Below are 22491 nucleotides of genomic sequence, written 5' to 3' on the forward strand. Positions count from 1 at the left end.
AACCTTCTGCAGGACAGGGAAGCAGCCTCACAAAATACTAAATGGGAGCTACAGCCACCAACTTTACACAAGACTTATCTGGCTAACATTGGCACAGTGGGAAAGTATCTTGTTATGTGTCTGTCATTTCCCTTAAGGTACAGTACCCACCTTTCACAGTGCAGATGGAGTTAGCCGGAGTTGTGGAATCCAGCTCATCTAGTCTGACAGGGCCAGTCAGCTTGTTAACGCCAGGAGCATGGGATAAAAGGGGCTTTTGTAATAAGAGAACTGTGCGTTCAACACAAATTATCCTGCCTGCCAACAAAAACATTTGAAATTGCTATAACAAGGAAAAGTTTGACTGTGTAGAGTACAATCACCCATAAAGACAGCAGCTTTCTTGGCTCATGCAAGATGGCATTATAAAGACTTCTCAAGCTACTGTATGACAGTTATAATATATATATATATATATATATATATATATATATATATATATATATATATATATATATATATACAGTGTTCGACAAACCTATACATTTGCTCGCCCCGGACGAGTGGATTTAACCCCCGGGCGAGTAAATATTGGCCCAAGCAGCACACGTTTGGTACCAGGTGGCGAGTAGATTTTTTTGTGTGGCGAGTAGATTTTTTGGTGATTTGTCAACCACTGTATATATATATATATATATATATACACATATATACACACACACACACAGTATATCATAATGCAAAATGGCACTATATCGTACATACCCATTCTATGTATAAATATACAAACCTTTTTGTGTGTGTTAAAATATGTGAATATACATTTATACAAACATGTACATAGCGCTTTACAGCAGTAACACATAATAGGAATAAATGCAACATACATAAAAGTAACATTAGGAAAAGGTGTCCCTGTCCTGAAGAGCTTACACTCTAAGTGGTAAGTAGGGAGAACTTACAGAGACAGTAAGGGAGTGTTATGGTAAGTGGGTCTGCAAGGGTTCTTGGTAGATGCATATGAGTATCAGCCACAAAGCTACTCATATGCTTCACTGAAGAGGTGTGTTTTAAGATGAGTGCTAAAGGTGGAGAGAGAGGGTACTAGTAAGATATTACAGGGAAGGGCATTACAGACATGTGGGGCAGCGAGTGAGAAAGGACTTTAGATACAGAAGGAGTAGACAGAAGACTTCCTTGAGCAGAACACGTGTAGGGATGGTGTGTAGCGAGGAATTAGGGCTGAGCTATAAGGAGTGTATAACCTTAAAAGAGAGGAGAATTGTGTAAGTAATGTGGGATTTAATAGGAAGCCGGGAGAGTGATTTCAGCAGGGGAGACGCTGAGACAGATTTAGGAGAGTAAAGTGATTCTAGCAGCAGTATTTAGGATAGATTGTACAGGAAACAGGTAAGAGGCAGGAAGGCTGGACATTAGGTTACAATAGTCGAGACGGGAGAGAATGAGGGCCCGCATTAGAGTTTTAGCAGTCGAGCAATAGAGGAAAGGGCATATCTTTGCAATTTTAAACAAGAACAATCGACAGGATTTAGCCACATTTTGAATGTGAGAGGAGAATGTGAGGGGGGTATCAAATGTGACACCTAAGCAGCGTGATTGTGATACTGGGTGTATTATAGTACTGCCAACAGTAATGTAGAAGGGGGCAGTAGGGCCAGGCTTGGGAGGAAGTATGAGGAGCTCAGTCTTGGACACATTAAGTTTGAGTTGGCGGAGAGCCATCCAGGATGATATCGCAGAGAGACATTCAGAGACTTTGATCTGTACCGCAGGTGTAAGGTCAGGGGTTGAAAGGTAAATTTGTGTAATCAGCATAGAGGTGATATTTGAACCCATAAGATGTGATAAGGCCACCTGAGTGTGTAAAGAGAAAAGAGAAGAGGTCCCAGGACAGAGCCCTGGGGTAACCCACAGAGAGATCGACAGAGGAGGAGGATGTGTTAGCAGAAGAGACAATTGGTACGATGGGAGAGGTAAGAGGAGATCCAGGATAGAGCTTTGTTACAGATACCAAGAGTATGGAGAGAATATATATATATATATATATATATATATATATATATATATATATATATATGTTAAGATGTCCGCACTCACTTGTCAGTAATGCCTTAAATAGCGGGTCCGTGCACGTTGATAGGTATCATAAGTGAGACGTTACACGATAACCTAAGTGGTCAAAATAAAAGCACCGGACTCAAAGAAGTGAACAAATAATTTGTGTTTATTATTCCACATAATAACCCGACGTTTCGTTTTCCCCTGAAACGCCTAGTGCCGGTATTATGACCATTAGGTGATCACGATATATATATATATATATATATATATATATATATATATATATATATATATATATATATGCAGTGGTCGACAAATCACCAAAAAATCTACTCGCCAAACAAAAAAATCTACTCGCCACCTGGTACCAAACGTGTGCTGCTTGGGCCAATAGGAGCTCGCCACGATGTTAAATCCACTCGCCCGGGGCGTGCAAATGTATAGGTTTGTCGAACACTGTATATATGTATATGTATATATAATACACACACACATATATATATATATATATAACAAAGCAGAGAAATATAACATAACATTAACCCCATCAGTGCTTGAGGGGCGAGCAGCATATTGTTCTACAATCTTGTCAACGGTTGTTGTAATTAGTTTTAGCTTTTGACAGGTTCTCGTCATGACGATTAGACAAAGTGTTCTTACCAGCTCATCATTGAAAAAATAAATACAATAATTCCTTTGTAGTTGTTTCCAGAAAACAAAAACGGCCTAAAAGTGTCTATCTTTTTATAAACAGATTGCAGCACGCCTGTGCTGATTATCCTCTAATCAAGACCTACTAGTCACACCTCGGTAAATCTTAATGTACACGTCAATTACCAGCTAGTCAAAAATGATGTCGCTTTAATAAAGCTATGATAATCAAACTGGTTAAGACAGAGTTAACCGTCATGGAAGTGTTAAAGGCACAGTGCCTCTTAGCTGCATGATCATGGAAGTGTTAAAGGCACAGTGCCTCTTAGCTGCATGATCATGGAAGTGTTAAAGGCACAGTGCCTCTTAGCTGCATGATCATGGAAGTGTTAAAGGCACAGTGCCTCTTAGCTGCATGATCATGGAAGTGTTAAAGGCACAGTGCCTCTTAGCTGCATGATCACGGAAGTTTTAAAGGCACAGTGCCTCTTAGCTGCATGATCACGGAAGTTTTAAAGGCACAGTGCCTCTTAGCTGCATGATCATGGAAGTTTTAAAGGCACAGTGCCTCTTAGCTGCATGATCATGGAAGTGTTAAAGGCACAGTGCCTCTTAGCTTCATGATCATGGAAGTTTTAAAGGCACAGTGCCTCTTAGCTGCATGATCATGGAAGTGTTAAAGGCACAGTGCCTCTTAGCTGCATGATCACGGAAGTGTTAAAGGCACAGTGCCTCTTAGCTGCATGATCATGGAAGTGTTAAAGGCACAGTGCCTCTTAGCTGCATGATCACGGAAGTGTTAAAGGCACAGTGCCTCTTAGCTGCATGATCATGGAAGTGTTAAAGGCACAGTGCCTCTTAGCTGCATGATCATGGAAGTGTTAAAGGCACAGTGCCTCTTAGCTGCATGATCATGGAAGTGTTAAAGGCACAGTGCCTCTTAGCTGCATGATCATGGAAGTGTTAAAGGCACAGTGCCTCTTAGCTGCATGATCATGGAAGTGTTAAAGGCACAGTGCCTCTTAGCTTCATGATCATGGAAGTGTTAAAGGCACAGTGCCTCTTAGCTGCATGATCACGGAAGTTTTAAAGGCACAGTGCCTCTTAGCTGCATGATCACGGAAGTTTTAAAGGCACAGTGCCTCTTAGCTGCATGATCACGGAAGTTTTAAAGGCACAGTGCCTCTTAGCTGCATGATCACTGAAGTTTTAAAGGCACAGTGCCTCTTAGCTGCATGATCATGGAAGTTTTAAAGGCACAGTGCCTCTTAGCTGCATGATCATGGAAGTGTTAAAGGCACAGTGCCTCTTAGCTGCATGATCATGGAAGTGTTAAAGGCACAGTGCCTCTTAGCTTCATGATCATGGAAGTGTTAAAGGCACAGTGCCTCTTAGCTGCATGATCACGGAAGTTTTAAAGGCACAGTGCCTCTTAGCTGCATGATCACGGAAGTTTTAAAGGCACAGTGCCTCTTAGCTGCATGATCACTGAAGTTTTAAAGGCACAGTGCCTCTTAGCTGCATGATCATGGAAGTGTTAAAGGCACAGTGCCTCTTAGCTGCATGATCATGGAAGTGTTAAAGGCACAGTGCCTCTTAGCTGCATGATCATGGAAGTGTTAAAGGCACAGTGCCTCTTAGCTGCATGATCATGGAAGTGTTAAAGGCACAGTGCCTCTTAGCTGCATGATGACGGAAGTGTTAAAGGCACAGTGCCTCTTAGCTGCATGATCATGGAAGTGTTAAAGGCACAGTCCCTCTTAGCTGCATGATCATGGAAGTGTTAAAGGCACAGTGCCTCTTAGCTGCATGATCACGGAAGTGTTAAAGGCACAGTGCCTCTTAGCTGCATGATCATGGAAGTGTTAAAGGCACAGTCCCTCTTAGCTGCATGATCATGGAAGTGTTAAAGGCACAGTGCCTCTTAGCTGCATGATCACGGAAGTGTTAAAGGCACAGTGCCTCTTAGCTGCATGATCATGGAAGTGTTAAAGGCACAGTGCCTCTTAGCTGCATGATCATGGAAGTGTTAAAGGCACAGTCCCTCTTAGCTGCATGATCATGGAAGTGTTAAAGGCACAGTCCCTCTTAGCTGCATGATCACGGAAGTTTTAAAGGCACAGTGCCTCTTAGCTGCATGATCATGGAAGTGTTAAAGGCACAGTGCCTCTTAGCTGCATGATCATGGAAGTTTTAAAGGCACAGTGCCTCTTAGCTGCATGATCATGGAAGTGTTAAAGGCACAGTGCCTCTTAGCTTCATGATCATGGAAGTGTTAAAGGCACAGTGCCTCTTAGCTGCATGATCACTGAAGTTTTAAAGGCACAGTGCCTCTTAGCTGCATGATCATGGAAGTGTTAAAGGCACAGTGCCTCTTAGCTGCATGATCACGGAAGTGTTAAAGGCACAGTCCCTCTTAGCTGCATGATCACGGAAGTTTTAAAGGCACAGTGCCTCTTAGCTGCATGATCATGGAGTTGCAATAAATGGGCTAGAGGCCATGCACCACATTTACCATTTTCAGACGTTGCGTCCTAATTTCACAATGTGTCTAGCAGCTTAATAAATATATCCACTGAATTCTTATTATAAATCATCTACACTAACGGCAATCGCAAGTCCAAGGACCAAGTGCATCTGCTACATTAACTCAATTGTCACGTGAAATACAGAGGTTGAACCTCAGAAAAGCATTCTGTGCAAAGTTACATGTCACTTTTAGCTTCCGACATTACCTATTTTAAACATGGACTACTAAGGGCATTTTAACTGCCGTGTGACGCAGCTTGTAAAACAAAGCCGGGAACAAGGAAGTACCTAGCCAGAAAATCCACTGACAAGCACCTGTTTTGTTCTCACTCGTTTTAGCTTGTGTACTGATGCTGCACTGTGAGGCTGGGTGTGATTGCAAACAGAGCACAACATGGGGACAATCACAACATAAAATGCCATGGAATGTACAATCCCACTTCCTTAAATAAGTAGCTATTTAGCAGATTACTTAAGACAACACTTAACGTACAGAAAAGTTGTATACAATTATGCGCAGCTCTTAGAACTTGGCCAGACCGAAAATAAAATAAAAAATACAAGTATATGCCTCTAATACACACAAATACTACTACGCCTGCTTCTAAACTAAAGCATGCGACCACTATTTGACAGTATACTGCGGATGGACTGTCGCACTTTTATTTTTAAACGGTTGAACATTGCCTCCTTACCATTTTCTCGGACAGCATCTTTGAAGTAGATAGCGCAGGGAGCTTTCTTGCACAGTGCCTGCAGAACTCTGCTGTCCAGTACACAGGAAGGCGAGACGCACACAGGCAGCACTCGAGGCCTTGTTGGAGCGCTCGCGGTGTCCGCCTGCAGGGTGGTGTCCGTGACAAATATCCACATCTCCTGTTGGAGCGCGAGGACACCATGCATCTGCTACTTCAAAATCAAGAAAAGGACATCAAATGTTTAACACTGCTTGTTCACATCTTTATTTATTTTGTAAAGAGTCAAACCGGCAAAGGGGGCAAAAGAGAACACAAGAAATGAAAGACCTTGTAACAAATGTTGTCCTTCATGGCAAATATCTGCCTAGATATCGCACGGCAGGGTGGGCAGTTATCCAGCTTTAAGCAGGAATATCCTGATTTTCTGAAGGGCGCTAAAAAAAAAAAAAAAATCTACACGGGATAGCAAGATGTCCCAAATGTAGGGGCAGGTTGTCGCTCTGTGGATTTGGTTAAGGCCCTGCATAGACCGCACGTGTCTAAAGATATGAGAGGGGTACGTGGCATGGGACAGGTGTCAAGTTACCTGCTCAGTCATGGTTACAGGGAAAGATGCTGCACTAGCCACTCCATATCACTGGGTCAGAACCAGTTACCATTATTAACAAATGCCCCATACTTCCCTTGTTTGAGAGTAGGTAGCCCTAACACACTGTTATTACACATTTAATCACAGGTAGTATGCAGATAATCACCAGACAGCACACCTGTCACTTCCTATAACAGGAAACTCGAGTCATTTTAGCACTCCTCAAAAACTGTCTTCAATTGACAATGTAATAGTTTGACATATGATTTTCTTTTTAAATAACCTTCTTGTCCCCTAAGGCCTTCGAAACTTCACTAAGCACAATTCTTTTTTTTTTGCATTTTTATTGGGTTTTCCAAAATTTTAATTTGCTAATACAATAAACACTGAATACTTCCGGGAACCTAATTCTGTTTCTTTCAGTGGTTATGGGAGGAACCTGCCTCATTTACTGCATGTCCCAACAGCACAAAAAGGAATATACTACAGAATTGGTTGGACAAAAATTGCCTTCAGCAAAATGACAAACATATCAGCTGTTAAAAAAACTATTGAATCATTATTTTATTCACATGAGATTCTCGAGTATTTCGCTGTTCATACAGTGTTAGGTTGTTTTTAAATCCTACCAAATACATGAATTCAATGCATTTTCTAGTTCCCCATAATATACCTATTTTACATTATTCTTGCCCAGGAAACATATTTTCCTAGAGAGCATAGAAACATGTCACCGTCAGGGCCCGCTGTGGCGGTCATCCCCCTTCGGCACTGGCACATCCCTAAGGTGCTAACTGCCCCTCAACCAAGGTGGACAAAATATAGGAAGTGGCTTCACTCGCCCTCAGCCAAGATGGAGAAGAGATTGGCTACACCTGGGCTAGGCCTTTATAAAGAAGCCATTTCCAACCAGCCAGTGCCAGAGAAAGGTGCCTGACCCCTTGTGTGTTTGGACCCTGTTTGTCCGCTTTGTCTTTAGCCTGCCCCGACCTTCACCTGGATTTTGCCTTGTCTTCCCTGAACTTGGACCATGACCTTAACTGCGCTTTCTCCAGCTGCCCCGAACTCGGGCAGTGACCCCGACTACACTGCCGCACCCTGCCCTGACCTCGGTTTGTGACCCGGATTATCTCCTCGATCAGGACACGGCCCAATGCCTATGGTCAGTCCCCACAAGCTGCTGCAGCCCCGCGGGTCAGCTTCCTGGTCAGAGACGGGCACGTCACAGTCATAGATATTGCCTTTCATTAAAAGCTATGTGTCCTGCTCCTCTGGGGGCCCTCTCTTGCAATATACATGACATCAGATAACTAACTATATGCAGTAGCTTAAACAGACTTTCTAAATGTGAATGGGAGAAAGCAGTGTCATGTAGATAGAGGCACATTTTAGGACATCTTTCCAACTCGGTGACCTTAGTTAAGCCTCTCAATAGAATACATGATCTCCAGGGTAAAGATTTTTCAGTAGCTGCATACTGCACTGCTGATGGTACTTGTGCATATTCTACCTGGCCCCAAAGCATTCCAGAGACTTAATCTAAAACATTAAAAACATGGAACTGATTGCGCCTTTGCTTTTCATGTGGAAGAGGTCTCTAAGGAAAGCAATGGACTGTTAGGAATGTAGATATTTCCTTTCCCAGGATTTTTATTTAACGCCTTCACTATTCAAGGAGCAACGCTCACTATTCGAGGAGCAACGCTCACTATTCGAGGAGCAACGCTCACAATTCGAGGAGCAACGCTCACAATTCGAGGAGCAACGCTCACTATTCGAGGAGCAACGCTCACTATTCGAGGAGCAACGCTCACTATTCGAGGAGCAACGCTCACAATTCGAGGAGCAACGCTCACTATTCGAGGAGCAACGCTCACTATTCGAGGAGCAACGCTCACTATTCGAGGAGCAACGCTCACTATTCGAGGAGCAACGCTCACAATTCGAGGAGCAACGCTCACTATTCGAGGAGCAACGCTCACTATTCGAGGAGCAACGCTCACTATTCGAGGAGCAACGCTCACAATTCGAGGAGCAACGCTCACTATTCGAGGAGCAACGCTCACTATTCGAGGAGCAACGCTCACTATTCGAGGAGCAACGCTCACTATTCGAGGAGCAACGCTCACAATTCGAGGAGCAACGCTCACTATTCGAGGAGCAACGCTCACTATTCGAGGAGCAACGCTCACTATTCGAGGAGCAATGCTTTGCAGGTAGTTTCCCGAACCAGAAGGTTAAAATAAAAAAACATGCAAATCTTGTTATATAATTTCGACTTGTTATAGAACTGTATTCTATTTGTTTGCCCTCTTGAAGAAACGAACCTCTGATTAAAGCATAACCTATATTTCAATTCTTAAAAATAGGCAAATTGGAAAAGTAAGGAAATGAAGAGGAAAGATCCGGTGCGACAGCAAACAGCCAAATGACGTCAGATCCACAGTTGAATACAGTAGCTTTGTTGGTATGGACACACACAGGTAAAAACAGCAGGCTGCAGCACAGCCTCCTCCTCTACGCGTTTCACGCTCTGCTGGCGCTGCAGGGGAAGCTGAGCGCGCTGGTAAGTATGAAAAATGTATTTACCTAAGCGCCGGTGAGCGTGTGTGCACGCGCATACCCGTGCGCGCACTGCGTGAGCAGGGACTTACATATATACATGCAAGTCACCTCGCCAAGCGCCGCCCGCTCAGCGAGCTCAGCGCTAGCGGGGACGCAGCCTAAGAGTGAATTCTAATTGTAACAAAATCTAAGGGATACAATTTATCAAAGATCCTAAAGAAATGTGCTGTGTTAAAAAAGTATTGGTAGGATCTTTGATAAATTGTATCCCTTACGTTGTGTTACAATTAGAATTCACTCAGACAGACGATCTCACTTCTCTCAAAGCAGCAAAACATGTGAAATGTTATGTTTTTTTTTTCTTTTTAAATAAATCTGTTCTGTAGTATTATATAATAGTGACTGTTTTTGTTTTTTATTCAGCTCTTAATGCCATTTTTAATGAGTTTTAAAGCATCCTTTGATTTCTATAGCAGTTTTTAGCACTGCTTGGGATAATTTGTTGCAAATGTTGCCAGTAGTTTGAACTGTAAACTGCAATAATAGTTGTTACCTTAGGAATGTAAGGATACATTGTAGCTGCTGAGTTACACTGACTGAAGCGGCCATTATGTTAGGCACACAAGCAGAATTTTTACAGATTTATAACAGTAGTACCAAACGATTGCCAGCTTAGGTAAGAATGTGGAATTATACATTGTCACATGCGTTACATATACAAATAATAAAAAGGGGAAAAAAAAGTTGGAAGGTAGTTTTGCTGCTTTCAGATTTATATATTGATAGAAGGGGCCAAGCTTCAGAGTTATCCTCTAACACCAGGTAGGGGCGCGAGATTCTCTGCGGGGGGCGCGAGGTTACAGAGGCCCCGCGCACTTCCCGAAGGCATTTAAATTAAATGCCGGGGGAGAGGCGAAGGCCTCTGTAACCTTCACTTACCGGGGCTCTTTTCAAGACGCGTTGCCATGGCAACGTGACATCAGAACGCCAGAGCCAAGGTAATGGGGTGAGGAGGGGGGAGAGCCGGCAGGGGGGCGCAGGGAAAAAGATTGCGCACCCTTGCTCTAGCAGGGGGTTTAACATGATATGTTTTTAACATTTGAAATAAAGGTTATTTTTTAATAGGTTTCTTCCAAAAAGTGCAAAAAACAAAACAAAATTCTGTTCTATAACAAGTTGTAAATATATATATATATATATATATATATATATATATATATATATATATATATATATATCATAACTGCACCCCTCCTCCTTTTCAAAACCATGAAGTAAAGTTGAGCTGGACCATTCAATCTGGGAGGACTTTGTGTTTGCAAATCAAGTTAAGAAGAAGCTCATAATGACAAGTTGAACCAGGATACTCATTGAACCAAAGCCTCTCCCACACTTGAGGTTTACATTCTTGAGTTACTGCCTGCCTGAGGGTTCTCTCCCACTCATAGTTCCACTGAACTCCCGATTGTCAGGTGATGACGCTTCATCACCTTTTTTTTTTGCTTTTACGAGAAAGAAAAAAACCCTGAAATCGCTCCCTTTCTGACAAAGCAAACAATATCATACCCCTTCTAAATTAACATTTCTGCCAGTGAGGCAGATTCAAACAGCTTACAAGTGTAAACACCCCCATGCTCCACAGTGGTGAAGGCGGCTGAATATATTTCTCTGAAATATACTGCAATCTCCTACAGTACTGAACAGGTAAAGTAGAAATCATAGGTACTCAGCCCAGAAAAGCCCTTTCTTTATGTGCTACAAACCTATGTACTTGTCCCTTTCCATCCCAATCAGATACTTCATTGTTAAATCCTCTGGAACGTTTCTGTCTCAAAGAACTGCTTTATATAAAATCTTATCTGAATATTGTGAATTCAGAGAGCTCTTTAAACATACCAAAGACTGTTCAATGGAGAAAAAAATTATTTGCCATACTTATCAGCAATACACGCTATGTTATTTTTGTAAGCAATCAAACCTGTTTATGGATTTAGGGCAACAAAATAAATACAAGATTGCACAACCACCCAATCTATAAAACATGCAATACATACTGTAAATTCCTGATCTCAAAACGTGTGAGCGGAAATGCTAATCAGCACACTGAAGGATAGTCATTAAACTGCGATAGTGCCAATTGGGGCACTGTCACACCAAAACTTTCCCTGTGATAGTGCCCCGATTGGAACTATCGCAGTTTGATGAATAAACACACTCTCTCTCTCACTCTTAATATTCCTTCAAATCAACGTCAAAGTCTGAACCTGTAGCACTATGTAATTTGTACAGCTGGGTCTTGGCTAAGAGAGTATGATGAAGCAGGTCGTGTTATCCACCTGTGAATGACCAGTTTGTCCAGACATCTCTCCCTCCATGAGAGGGTTATGAGAGCGTTTGCAGGTAGTGTTAGGACCTGTAAAAAGGTTATATCTTGGTGTGGGTTACAGACTTAAAGATACTTTGGCCAAAGAATGTGATTAAATGCCCCTTACTTATGAGAAGAGAAACAGATAAGTATTTCATGATATAATTTGTCATATAAGAGGTAGCATTGGGGCTTTTGGTCTTATGTTGTATACATGAGGTCACAATCCCAGTCGCACTCCTTTTGACACAAACATATATGGTGTGGTGGGTTTGGGTTCGCAGCTTGCAGGGGTTATGTGAGTATGAAGAAGAAACACTATTTCCCGGCAGTTACTGTTGGCTTGAACTTGTAGAACTGGAAGCAGTTTTAACTTGTAAATCTACTACGCATAACTTAAGATATGTGGCGATGTGTTAATATTGTTGGGAATAAATTAGTACGCTTTATTGTTTCTTTAAAGCCAGTCTCTCCCTACTTGCAAGAAGACGGGAACAGGATAAGTTAATTGAAAAAGAAACTCTATACGCACAATTTGAGTAAGGCCTCATTTGAAAGTCTTTGGCTTCTTTGCAATGCAACCATAATGCAATGCAAGTCAAGAGGAGTTTCAAGGCTCTCTTATGGCTCTGAGAGATTATGCCATGTGCTTGATAAAGGAGCGCTTAGAAAAGCTAGTTTAAACCATAAAAACACAAACCTTGGTATTCATTATTTACTTACTGCCAACAATTTAAGCCATTTTTACGTGTTTTTCTTTTCTTTTATCTTAACATTAAAAACATTTTCAAAGTCTACCAGCTACAGAAGCAAAGCAAAAAAACGACACAAGATTTAGCCAAGACAAATATTGCCTGTCAATAGCATGTTCTACTTTTATTGATTTGCTGCAGTATTTGTGCACTGGTTTTGTCTCAGTTTTACAGCTGGTAGACGTTGATAAAGAAACTCCCACATCTCCTCTCCCTTGTTTAGAAAGAACAACCAGTTTTGTATGCAGCAAAAAGCACCGTGGGCAAAAAAGGTATCCTGTAAGGCTAAATGTTAAATTTGATGTTTATTCCAATCAGTGCTGGAGAGGCCAGTAACTGTAATTGGCCACCCAATGTACGACACGCTTTCGTTAAACATAAAATCATTAGATATTAGTGTCAAAGGGGCAGGCCGTCTACAACAAAATGTTGGGAAGGCAGAAAATGAAAGCACTGGTACAAATACACAACTCGCATGGCTATTTCTTCCATGGGGGAGATGACAGTGGCTTTTGTAAGTGGTCAAAAGCATCCAAGTATGCGCTCCAGCATTACAAGGAACAAGAAAAAGTTCCTGTAGGAAACATCAAGTTGCTACAGTAATTCAATGGATCCACCAGCACATGTATAATGTAAAGCTGAGCATGAGGGGAGTCGCTCAGTATCACAGAGTTCCACGATTACATGCAACATTCCAGCTGGAATCAAAAACACTTACCTGCCCAAATGAAACTGGAGACATTAGAAGTGGCATCTCATGTTATAAAGCATTAATTACTGCAATAAGTGTTGTTCTTAACCCATTTTTTTTATCCACACTACCTGCTTGTTCTATTTGATCTACTGGCTATATATTTACATAAGAGATTGGTAGAAAACTGCTGCAGAGCTGAGTTATGTGGGGTTACCGCAAAACATTTTAAATCACTATAGTTCAATTGCCTTCTACACAGTACTGTCCTTAAAATTAATGATGTGGTCAAGCTCCGAACCAGGTCTCAGCACATTTGTCATCTTAATGATGTACTGTACTCGCTGGGAAGTCTGGATGATACTTGGAAGGAGGAGGAGGAGGAGGAAATCTTTGAAATGGTTACTCCTCTCCCCATCTTTCTGATACAGCAAGAATCCTGCTGTTTCTCTCTGTTGGAGCTGCTTGTGGTCTGAAAGTTGGAGTTCACACATGACAACAAATGTAACTAGTGGAAGTAATATGTTTAACGGTTAATACCATATGCCTATGTGTCCAAGTTTGGTTTGTGATCATTTTTGTGAAAATATTTGCTAATGCTGCAACTCTAGTTTAGATTGCATATTTTTTACTTCTAGCCAAAATGTTTTGTAGTTCACTTGCTCATATTGTATTCTGTAAATCTCCCATTAATCCATTCAGATTGTACATTTTGTAGGAGGGACCGCCTAATTCCCCAAATTAATTTCCTGTGAAACGCACATGACACTTTCTAGATTGTCTCTGTATTGTTTTACTAATTCTGTAAAGTGCTGCATACATTGGTGGCACTATATAAAGAAACGATATACCTATATACACGTATGTGAGATATAACTGTAACACAACGAACACAACATACAAATACTCTCTCTCGTCTTTCTGAAAAATAGAAAAAATACTTCATGCGAATATTTGTGAATGTCTGACAATTTATGTAAATTCTCGTGTGCAGCCAAAAGTCATATATTTGCCAGTTTTTGAAAACTTGTGCAAAAGATTTGCACATCTCTTGTTAAAATGAGCAATGTGTACGTAGTATGTTATGCCTTTAAAGTTTACACAATGTTTATACTATTTGTAAACGGAATTTTAGGGTGGATTTTACCTCCCTTATTCCTGTATTTTCATGAACCTTCTCCCCCCCCCTGTCTCCCCTCACGCATGGAGTGGTTGTGCATAAATCTGATTATTGTATCACTGGGATTAAGCCAACAGAAAAATAAGGATAGTTTTCAGACCAAGCCCTTGAAAAATAAAAAATATAATAACCCTATAACTAACAGGAATTCATATGGTGCTAAATGGCACCTTTGAGGGAAAAGGTCAGGGTAGATAGACCAAGTGAAATGAAAGAACTGAAAAATAATTATATTGGGAATTGTATGCATCAAGTGCTGGTAAGGGTTATCACACTCGTTCCCACGTTAACTCCCATTCAAGTCGGTGGGATAACCTGTATCGGGACTTAATGCATGTGTCCCTATAAACACACAAGCAAAGATGATGCACCAATCACTGCATTGTGTTATGTATCGCTGTATTTCTTATTATTATTGCCAGGAGAATTAACCAGAGTGGTAATTTCTCATCTGTAACAAACAGCTAGCGAATAAGAGTAATATCTGCAATAATACAATTTCCTTATATTTTCTATACCCACGGAAGCATTCTTCGCCCTAATTTCTCTTGCCTACAATACATAACTTCTAACATAACACTCTCTAAATATAGTGAGACACGGGTTATCTTCGGCAGAACTTCTCCAACTGTGGACTCTAAACACTTTAGTGGAGGACCAAATCCAGTTCAAGCAGCTCCCCCTTACAGACCATACTGTATGGTCTTTCTTTTGGTCACTGACAACGTATCAGTGCTTGAGGTCCAGCTGTGAAGGGCAGCTTCAACATTTCACTTCCACCATTTTACATATATATTTAATATGTGTGTAAATAAATTGATGATAGTGGTTGAAGGGAGTGGGTCCTCCACACAAATATTAATAGCAATTTGGCCCTCAGAACAGCGGCATTCAAGAAATGATGTTTAGGAATATATTTGGGTCAAAATTCTAGACCCTTATTAATAAAGAAGGTGAGCATTTGCAGATAATCTTTTCAGCAATGTAACTCTGAAGTCACTAGCGCCCGCTAGAAAATAGTTAAATTACAGGCTGTAATGTGTTTTTAATGCAGTGAGAAATTGTTTCTTCAGGGCACTGTACGTTTAGTGGAGAAATATGCAAACCATGTGTTAATGTTCAGCAGCGGGAGGATAGTGCTGAAATAGGTTCAGTGTGTGTTTGCAGCTTCAACGTTTTCAGCACATTTTTTCATTTGTGATGCACAATTCCAATCATGGTCACTCTGAGTGTGGGCCCTATTCTTTAATTATGGACTCATGCAATCCAAATCTGCAATGGACATGATTACAAAAAATACGGCCTAGGCAACGCTGTGCTATTCTGCAGGTAATGGATAAATCCCATCAGTCAAGTTTTATTATTGATTTATTTTACCTTTTCGTTGGGGGACATGGACTTAGTCAATTGAAATGGGACATGGAATGAGACCAATCGAAAACGTATCTTTATCTCTAATCAAATAGATTGTAAGCTTTCCGGGGGAAGGGATTCCCTTTCCTATGGACTGATATGGTTTGGTGCACTTATTGTATTATAACTCCCTGCACTGTCTCTTTTGTAAAGCGCCGAGTACGGCGGTGAGCGCTATATAAATAAAGATATACATACATTCATGGGTTTGGTAACAAGGCATCTGAATCATACTTTGTCATGCCCAGCAGCACTGTAAATACTATCAGATTGTATGGCCTTTCAAAATGGAACATTTGGCAAACTCAACACATTTAAACAGTATTATTCTCTGATGGCAGTAAGAAACCCAAGAGTCTTTCCTCTCCCTCTCTTTAGTGGAACAGTTTCACAAGTGTAACTTTCAACACACATAGGAGCAATCAGGACCAGGACTAATCAATGAGGATCATCCTTCTCGCTCATCGGCTCCAAGACAGGAAGTCAGCTCTGAGTGCAGACAGAACACAAGGAGAGATAAGGACTGGCCCAGATACTCAGAGCATCAGACGGCAGCCTCTTCCCTCAGTCTATCTCGCTAACACAACCTGCAACAGCAGCAGTTTCACTTAACAAGATAAAATGTGATTACAAGATTATGAGGGGGCTCACCAAAGTTACCACAATTAAAATGTAGGCAAGTTGATTTGTTTTGACCCAAAAACTGTAATAATAAACAGCAAAAAGTCCACAGATTACACAATGTGCACTGGTTCATTGGAGCTGTTTGTACCTCACTGAGGAATAAACGCTGCAGCCATTCCAACATTGCAGTGATCGGGACTGCGTTCCACATGTTTTTATGAGAAAATTATTTTTAGTCAACATTTCCCTAAAATAGAAAATTGCTAGAAGGAAAATGAAAAATACCTTCAATTAATATACAGACGTGTGTAATGTATGTGTAATGGAAGTTGTTGCAATAATAACAATAATAACTTTATTTCATATAGCGTTTTTCTCCCAATGGGACTCAAAGCGCTGCACAATTACAGTATAGAGCGCCGTACGCAGCCCACAGGAATTTTTACACACACTGTATATGCCAACCATTGTCCCCTAAATTAGGTTGTTTGTTCCATTACATTTGGAGACCCATGAAATGAACTGTAAAACTCCCTATATTTCTAATGGTTTCAAGTCAAAAGTTTGAATTAGAGTAACTCTGGCAATGACGTATTATAAAGAAGCAAACTTTACAGGTAGAAATAACTATGGTTGCAGATAATTTGAATATTGATGACCATAGTAATCACTGATTGAATAAAGAAGCAATACAAGCAATATCCTAGATGTGTGTGTGTTTTTTAAATAAATCAGTTCTGTAATATTAGATCATACTTACTACCTATTTTTTATTTTAAAATTCAACTCTTTAAGCCATATTTAATGAGTTTAAATATAATGAGTGTCCTTTGACTTCTATAACAGGCTTTAATACACTTCCCAGCAGTGCAAGATATTTGTAACACTTTCCTGTTAGTTATAATTTGTTGCCAATATTCTCAGCAGCTTGAGCTGTAAACTGTAACAATTGACAATGTTACCTTAGTAATATAAGAATACATTGTAGCTGCTGAGCTGCACTGACTGAAGGATTGATTTGAAACCGATTCAGTGAATCCTGGGAAGCAGGATTTTTCTGATCGATCACGGGAGAACGAATTGATCAGCATACTAGGTAATTCGTTTTTCAATAAAGGTAATCAAAGGCTGCATATAATAAAATATTTTTGACATTTTTCTTTAAGCTGCTTGGACTGGCTCTTTAAGGCCAGGTCCCCGCTGGCTACTGCAGCGCCTGCTGCAGGGACAAGAGCCGCCCCACCGCTGCGAGGGGGGGGGGGCGGGGAACACCGCGCCGACAGAAACTCCTGCTCTCAATAAAATTGAGATCAGGAGTCGCAACGGCTCGGGGGACTCGGGGGACTCGGCAGCACGCACCGCCTGCTTCGCAGACGCGCGTGCCACGCGGGCAGCAGGGCCGTAGCCTTAGATGCCCATGTGAAGCAGTGCTGGTGCTACGATTATTTACGCAACTTAATGAATACAGTACATGGAGCAGTTAATAAAAAATAAGGTTTGGAGTAATATTGAAGAAAAAAAATTCAATGAGATATATCGTGCCTTGCTTGTGGATAGAAGCATTTTGTTTGGTTTCTAATGCCGAGAATCTCTCAAGGTAAAAGAAGGACAGAAGTCCAGGCCGGGCAACAGTGCTACAGAGAATGTCAAAGGGATATACTGTACATAAGGTCAATAATGAAGAGTCAAGTGAAATGGTGCTTGTAGGGGTGTTGAAATAATTCCTATATCCACGTGATCTTGTAATACATAATACATAGATCAGTGTTACCACTCAAGATTGATGAAAACAGATCTTACTGCAGGTGGGGATGTGTGGATAACGAGGACAGATATAGCCTATGAAGCTGGTCTGGCCAGGTCTCGTCCCCACTTTTTAAGTTATGACCACTTAGAGTATTGATAGAATAATTGTCTAAGATCAATGTGTATTGAAAGAAAAACAACCCCAATTGGGTAGTACTCACGGGATACAGCAGCTTCTTGACTCCATGGCGTGCTTCCGGCAAATGGATGTCAAATGTATGGTCCCAAGGCAGGGGAAGCGGTGCACAGCCATTGGAAAGATGGAGCTCAGCACAGCAAAAATTGATTAAAAGCAATTTATTGGATAGGTGACATCAGGGATCAGAAATATAGGCAAACAAATACACTGACCCGTTATGCGCGTTCTAAGCGCAGTCAAGGTGTGCCACGCTTTGACAAAGCGCCTAGAACACGCGAAACACGTCAGAGTATTGTTTGCCTATATTTCTGATCCCTGATGTCACCTATCCATCTTTCCAATGGCTGTGCACCGCTTCCCCTGCCTTGGGACCATACATTTTGAGTCTCTCAAGCCCTGCATAAGACCTCCAAGCTTGGGTCTAAACCAGGGGTGCTCAACTCCAGTCCACAAGAACCCCCAACAGGTCAGTTTTTCAGGATATCCTTGCTGCAGGACAGGTGGCTCAATCAGTGCCTGCTTCAACACGGGTGGCTCAATCTTCGACTGAGCCTCTGATTGAGCCACCTGTGCTGAAGCTGGGATATCCTGAAAACCTGACCCTTGTCTAAACCACCAATCGTAACACTTAGAAGAACTTTACCTGTGGCCTCAGATATATCACGGTCGCCCAAAAGCTGCATCGCTGACTGAGACCAACCGCCTGGAATCAGATAACAGGGGGAAAAAAAGAATATTAATCAGTTGTCCAAAAAAAAAAAAAAAATAGCAGTACTATATCGGATTTGAAGAAATTCTACATTTGCTAGAAATTAGAGGCAAAGCTCTCTGGATCTTGTTTTAGAAAAAATGGATATAATATTTAACTAAAAAAAAAAAAAAAATAAAGATCGGAAAATAGTTTTGTTTTATTAAACCAATCATTCTTTAAAAGGAAAATAGCAGGTTAATAAATTATAAAAAGTTGTGTTTCTCCATACGCCCCATGACCATCAGACTTCAACCTCTGATCATACTGGCAAAGAGACAGGCGTTTAGATATTTTTCAAGCGTGACTGCTGCAAGGGGCCTGCACTTCATTATCGTGCATGTGCAAACATACAGTATGATAGTCTCATTTGGTATAGCACAACTACTGTGTAAAAATCCTGTTGGAACTGAAAACGTTGAAGGTGTCAAGAGCTATTTGCTAATTGCTGAATTCATTATTAATGCACGGATACCAGGTGGCAAGGCCCGAGCAGAATAAATTAAAATTGCTACTTAAAAAATATAAAAATAAAATGAACTTGAGAAGCAATGAGGTTTTCCAGATGTACTATCAGAATAAGAGAAATGACTGCTATCAGTGTCACTTATATGTTGGAGAAATACTGATCTATGGGCATTTTTGTGGGGGCTTTTAGAAATAGCCACCTTTGTGATGTACTAGAGCTGCATTAATTCTGAGCACTGCTGCTTTGGTACGGCTGTTAACAACAGCAATAGGCATTGTAGACTCAGTGATATGTAGCAGGTAATTCTATATGTAACAAAAACAGCCATTCATGCTGATAACGGTTAAAATCTTTCCATGGACTTGAGTCAGAGATTTCCACGGATAACAGGCGCTTTGATGTACAGTATGTAGAATTCCCTCCTTAAACGGCTTCTGATCCTAAACTTACAAATACTGTAAATGAAACGGTAATCCCGACAATTGTGTGTATTTATTCTTTAACAGTATATAAACTAGCCCCCCAGAGCCCATCCGTGCTATTTTCAGCTCTGCGGACCCCTTAAAGATGGCCCCAGCAGTCACCCAATAGGAAACCACGGCTTATTGCCCAGTTCTTTGGTGGCCATGTTGTTTCTCCAGAAACAAGGGGAGAAGATCGGCACAGAAAATGTTAAGTATTTTGGGGGCCATGAAGGCCACAGAGCTGGAAATGGTGTGGTTCAGCTTTGGGGAGACCCCCCTTTTCAAATACTGCAAAGAATGGCAAACTATTGGTCAAAAGGAGTTGTTACAGTATGTAGTTGGTAGATTTCATTTTATTGCTTAGAGCAGGGGTGCGCACACTTTCCCCCCTGCCTGCACTACCCACCTGCTCACGACCCCCTACTTACCATGTCTCCGGTGTCAAATGACGCAGCGGAGTCACGTGACGTCACATTGCCATGGCAACTCATTGCCGGAGACAAGGTAAATGAAGTTAGAGGTCTCACGTGATCCTCCGCTATTTAATTGAAATGCCTTGGGGAAGAACGCGGGGCCTCTGCAACCGCCGTGACCCCCCAAAAAAAATCTCGCGTCACCCAGTTTGCGCACCCCTGACTTAGAGCACTAAACGCACTGGAAATATGCTAACAATGTACAGTAAATGTTTCTGTAGTTGCAGACCTGTTTCAGATATGTGACTGTGCTTACAAGTGATATTTTTATTTGCTAAATATTCCTGTGAAACAAAAAATTACCTGGAGGATTTCTCCAAGACTGTGCACTACAGGTGGCAGGTAAAGGTCCGAGGTCTCTGCTTCTTCTCTGATACCTTCACATCCCTCGTCATGATGCACAGCCAGAATGTAGCAGAAGCTGGGAGCTGATAGATTGGTCTGCATCTGTGTTGCAAACATACCAAATATTACGTATTAAAAAAAAATAGAAAGGAAAGGAATGTATGGAAATACACTATCAGCATAGAGGAAAATATTGTAGCCATATTCGAAAATAAACAGGTAAATGTATAAAAAAAATGACGGGCTATATTTTCTAAGAAACACAACACCATAGGGCCCAGCTGGAAGACACTTTACAACCCATGTTCCTAAATGGACTATAATAGGCTGTATTTACTAAGAACTTTTGGACGTGGTCTTATGTCATAGCACTTCTAATAAAATATGGGCCAATATGTCTATAGCAAGGCTCTTCAACTGTTGATATGGCCCTTGGACTCTCAGTTCCCCAAGCAACTTTTATGAAATTAGCAAAGTACAATTTCTCAAGCTAAAACTCCCTGTAAATATATAAAGTATAGATGCTATACATGCTTGTTAAATGTATAAATATTAAAATGTTATACTTTTTAAATGTATAAAATGATGGTATAATAAGCTTGTGGTCCTTCTACGCCTAAATGTTTTCTGATTTGGCCCCTTTGGAGGACAGGTTGAAGAGCCCTGGCCTACAGGGATGACTAACTAACTCGAGTGTAGTTCCTTCTTCCAAGAACCAAAATGAGCAAATGGCAGTGACATGTTTATAAACGTAACCCAGGTGATAGATGCATTATGAAAACAATCGTGCAAATGTTTTTGTTTTCTTTTCTTTTTTAAAGTTCTTTTGAAAAAGAAAAAGAGTAAGTGGTAAATGCAATAAGCAGACTTTGCCTTGTACCAAATGTACAATTGTGAGGAAGCTCCGTCCAACTCATTAGGTCTTGTATAGCTGCTGCTTTCTAGAATGTCAGGTAATGTTTCCAGGGCTTAAAAGAATTGTCCATCTACAAATTGTACCTGTATGCTTACTTAGTTTGGAAATTAAACTGATGCAATAATGGTTAACAAGCCTATGATCTGACGGACCGTGGCATTGTTCAGTGGTAATGCATTTAGTGGTCAAGGTGGTAAAGTTAACAGACAATCCTGTCTAACCCATACAAAGTGGATAGGGGATGTGTGTATAGTGTACACAGTGTGCGCGTCCCCTTGGGTTAGAGACGTCATGCGATGTTACAATAACTGTTAACACAGAAACAAACTGATTACCAGATGTCACAATCACTAGTGGACAAAGCCCCTAGAAACAGGGTGGTCTTTATCAAAACAGGATTTGCTATCATTACCAGAAAGCACCACTTGATTAGAGTAACGCAACATCTGGAACAACCATAATTGTATCTACATCTATAGTGCCTGGCATTTACTTAATAAACTGGTGAAGTTACTGGATTGCTACTGTGATATAATGTAAAAGCAGAAGTAATACGGTATAGTAGTTACTGTCTTACTGACTGGGTTTGCATTACTGGTCATAAGTGGACATGCAGCACGTACTGTACCATGCACATATTTTTTTTTATCTGTAGGTTTTTTTTAGGATCAGACACTTTGGGGCACATGCATCAAGCTCCAGAATGGGTTATCACACCCGATCTAGTGTTAACGTCTATTCAAGTCAATGGGACTTCTTGCCGGAATGAGTTCATGTGCCCCTTTGAGTCTCTACCCGGGGCTGTTCAGGTCTGCACTTCTGACTTCTCACACACTCTTAGTTTGAGGATGAAAATCTCCAAATACAATCACACATTGGACAGAGTGACAATATGTATCATTATCCAAAGAGAAAGGGCATGAATATCGATTGTGACCTTCCAACATCAAAACCTGAAATAAATCAATTGGAGCAAGCACCACTGTTGATAGTACATGGTCATCAAGGCAACG

At 41.1% G+C, this 22491-nt stretch overlaps 1 protein-coding gene across 1 annotated transcript in view; it reads right to left on the reverse strand.

Annotated features, from left to right (window-relative positions):
• SPIDR (scaffold protein involved in DNA repair) overlaps positions 1-22491 on the reverse strand; it is a 234685-nt gene that overhangs the window by 18059 nt on the left and 194135 nt on the right. Inside the window, exons 6-9 of the mRNA XM_075583445.1 lie at positions 20521-20664; positions 18707-18766; positions 5937-6147; positions 151-297 (exon numbers count right to left, since the gene is read on the reverse strand). Of these exons, the coding sequence (XP_075439560.1) occupies positions 151-297; positions 5937-6147; positions 18707-18766; positions 20521-20664 (562 nt within the window). The remainder of the gene's footprint in view (positions 1-150; positions 298-5936; positions 6148-18706; positions 18767-20520; positions 20665-22491) is intronic.

This window comes from Ascaphus truei, unplaced genomic scaffold, assembly GCF_040206685.1.
Source record: "Ascaphus truei isolate aAscTru1 unplaced genomic scaffold, aAscTru1.hap1 HAP1_SCAFFOLD_323, whole genome shotgun sequence".
NCBI lineage: Eukaryota > Metazoa > Chordata > Amphibia > Anura > Ascaphidae > Ascaphus > Ascaphus truei.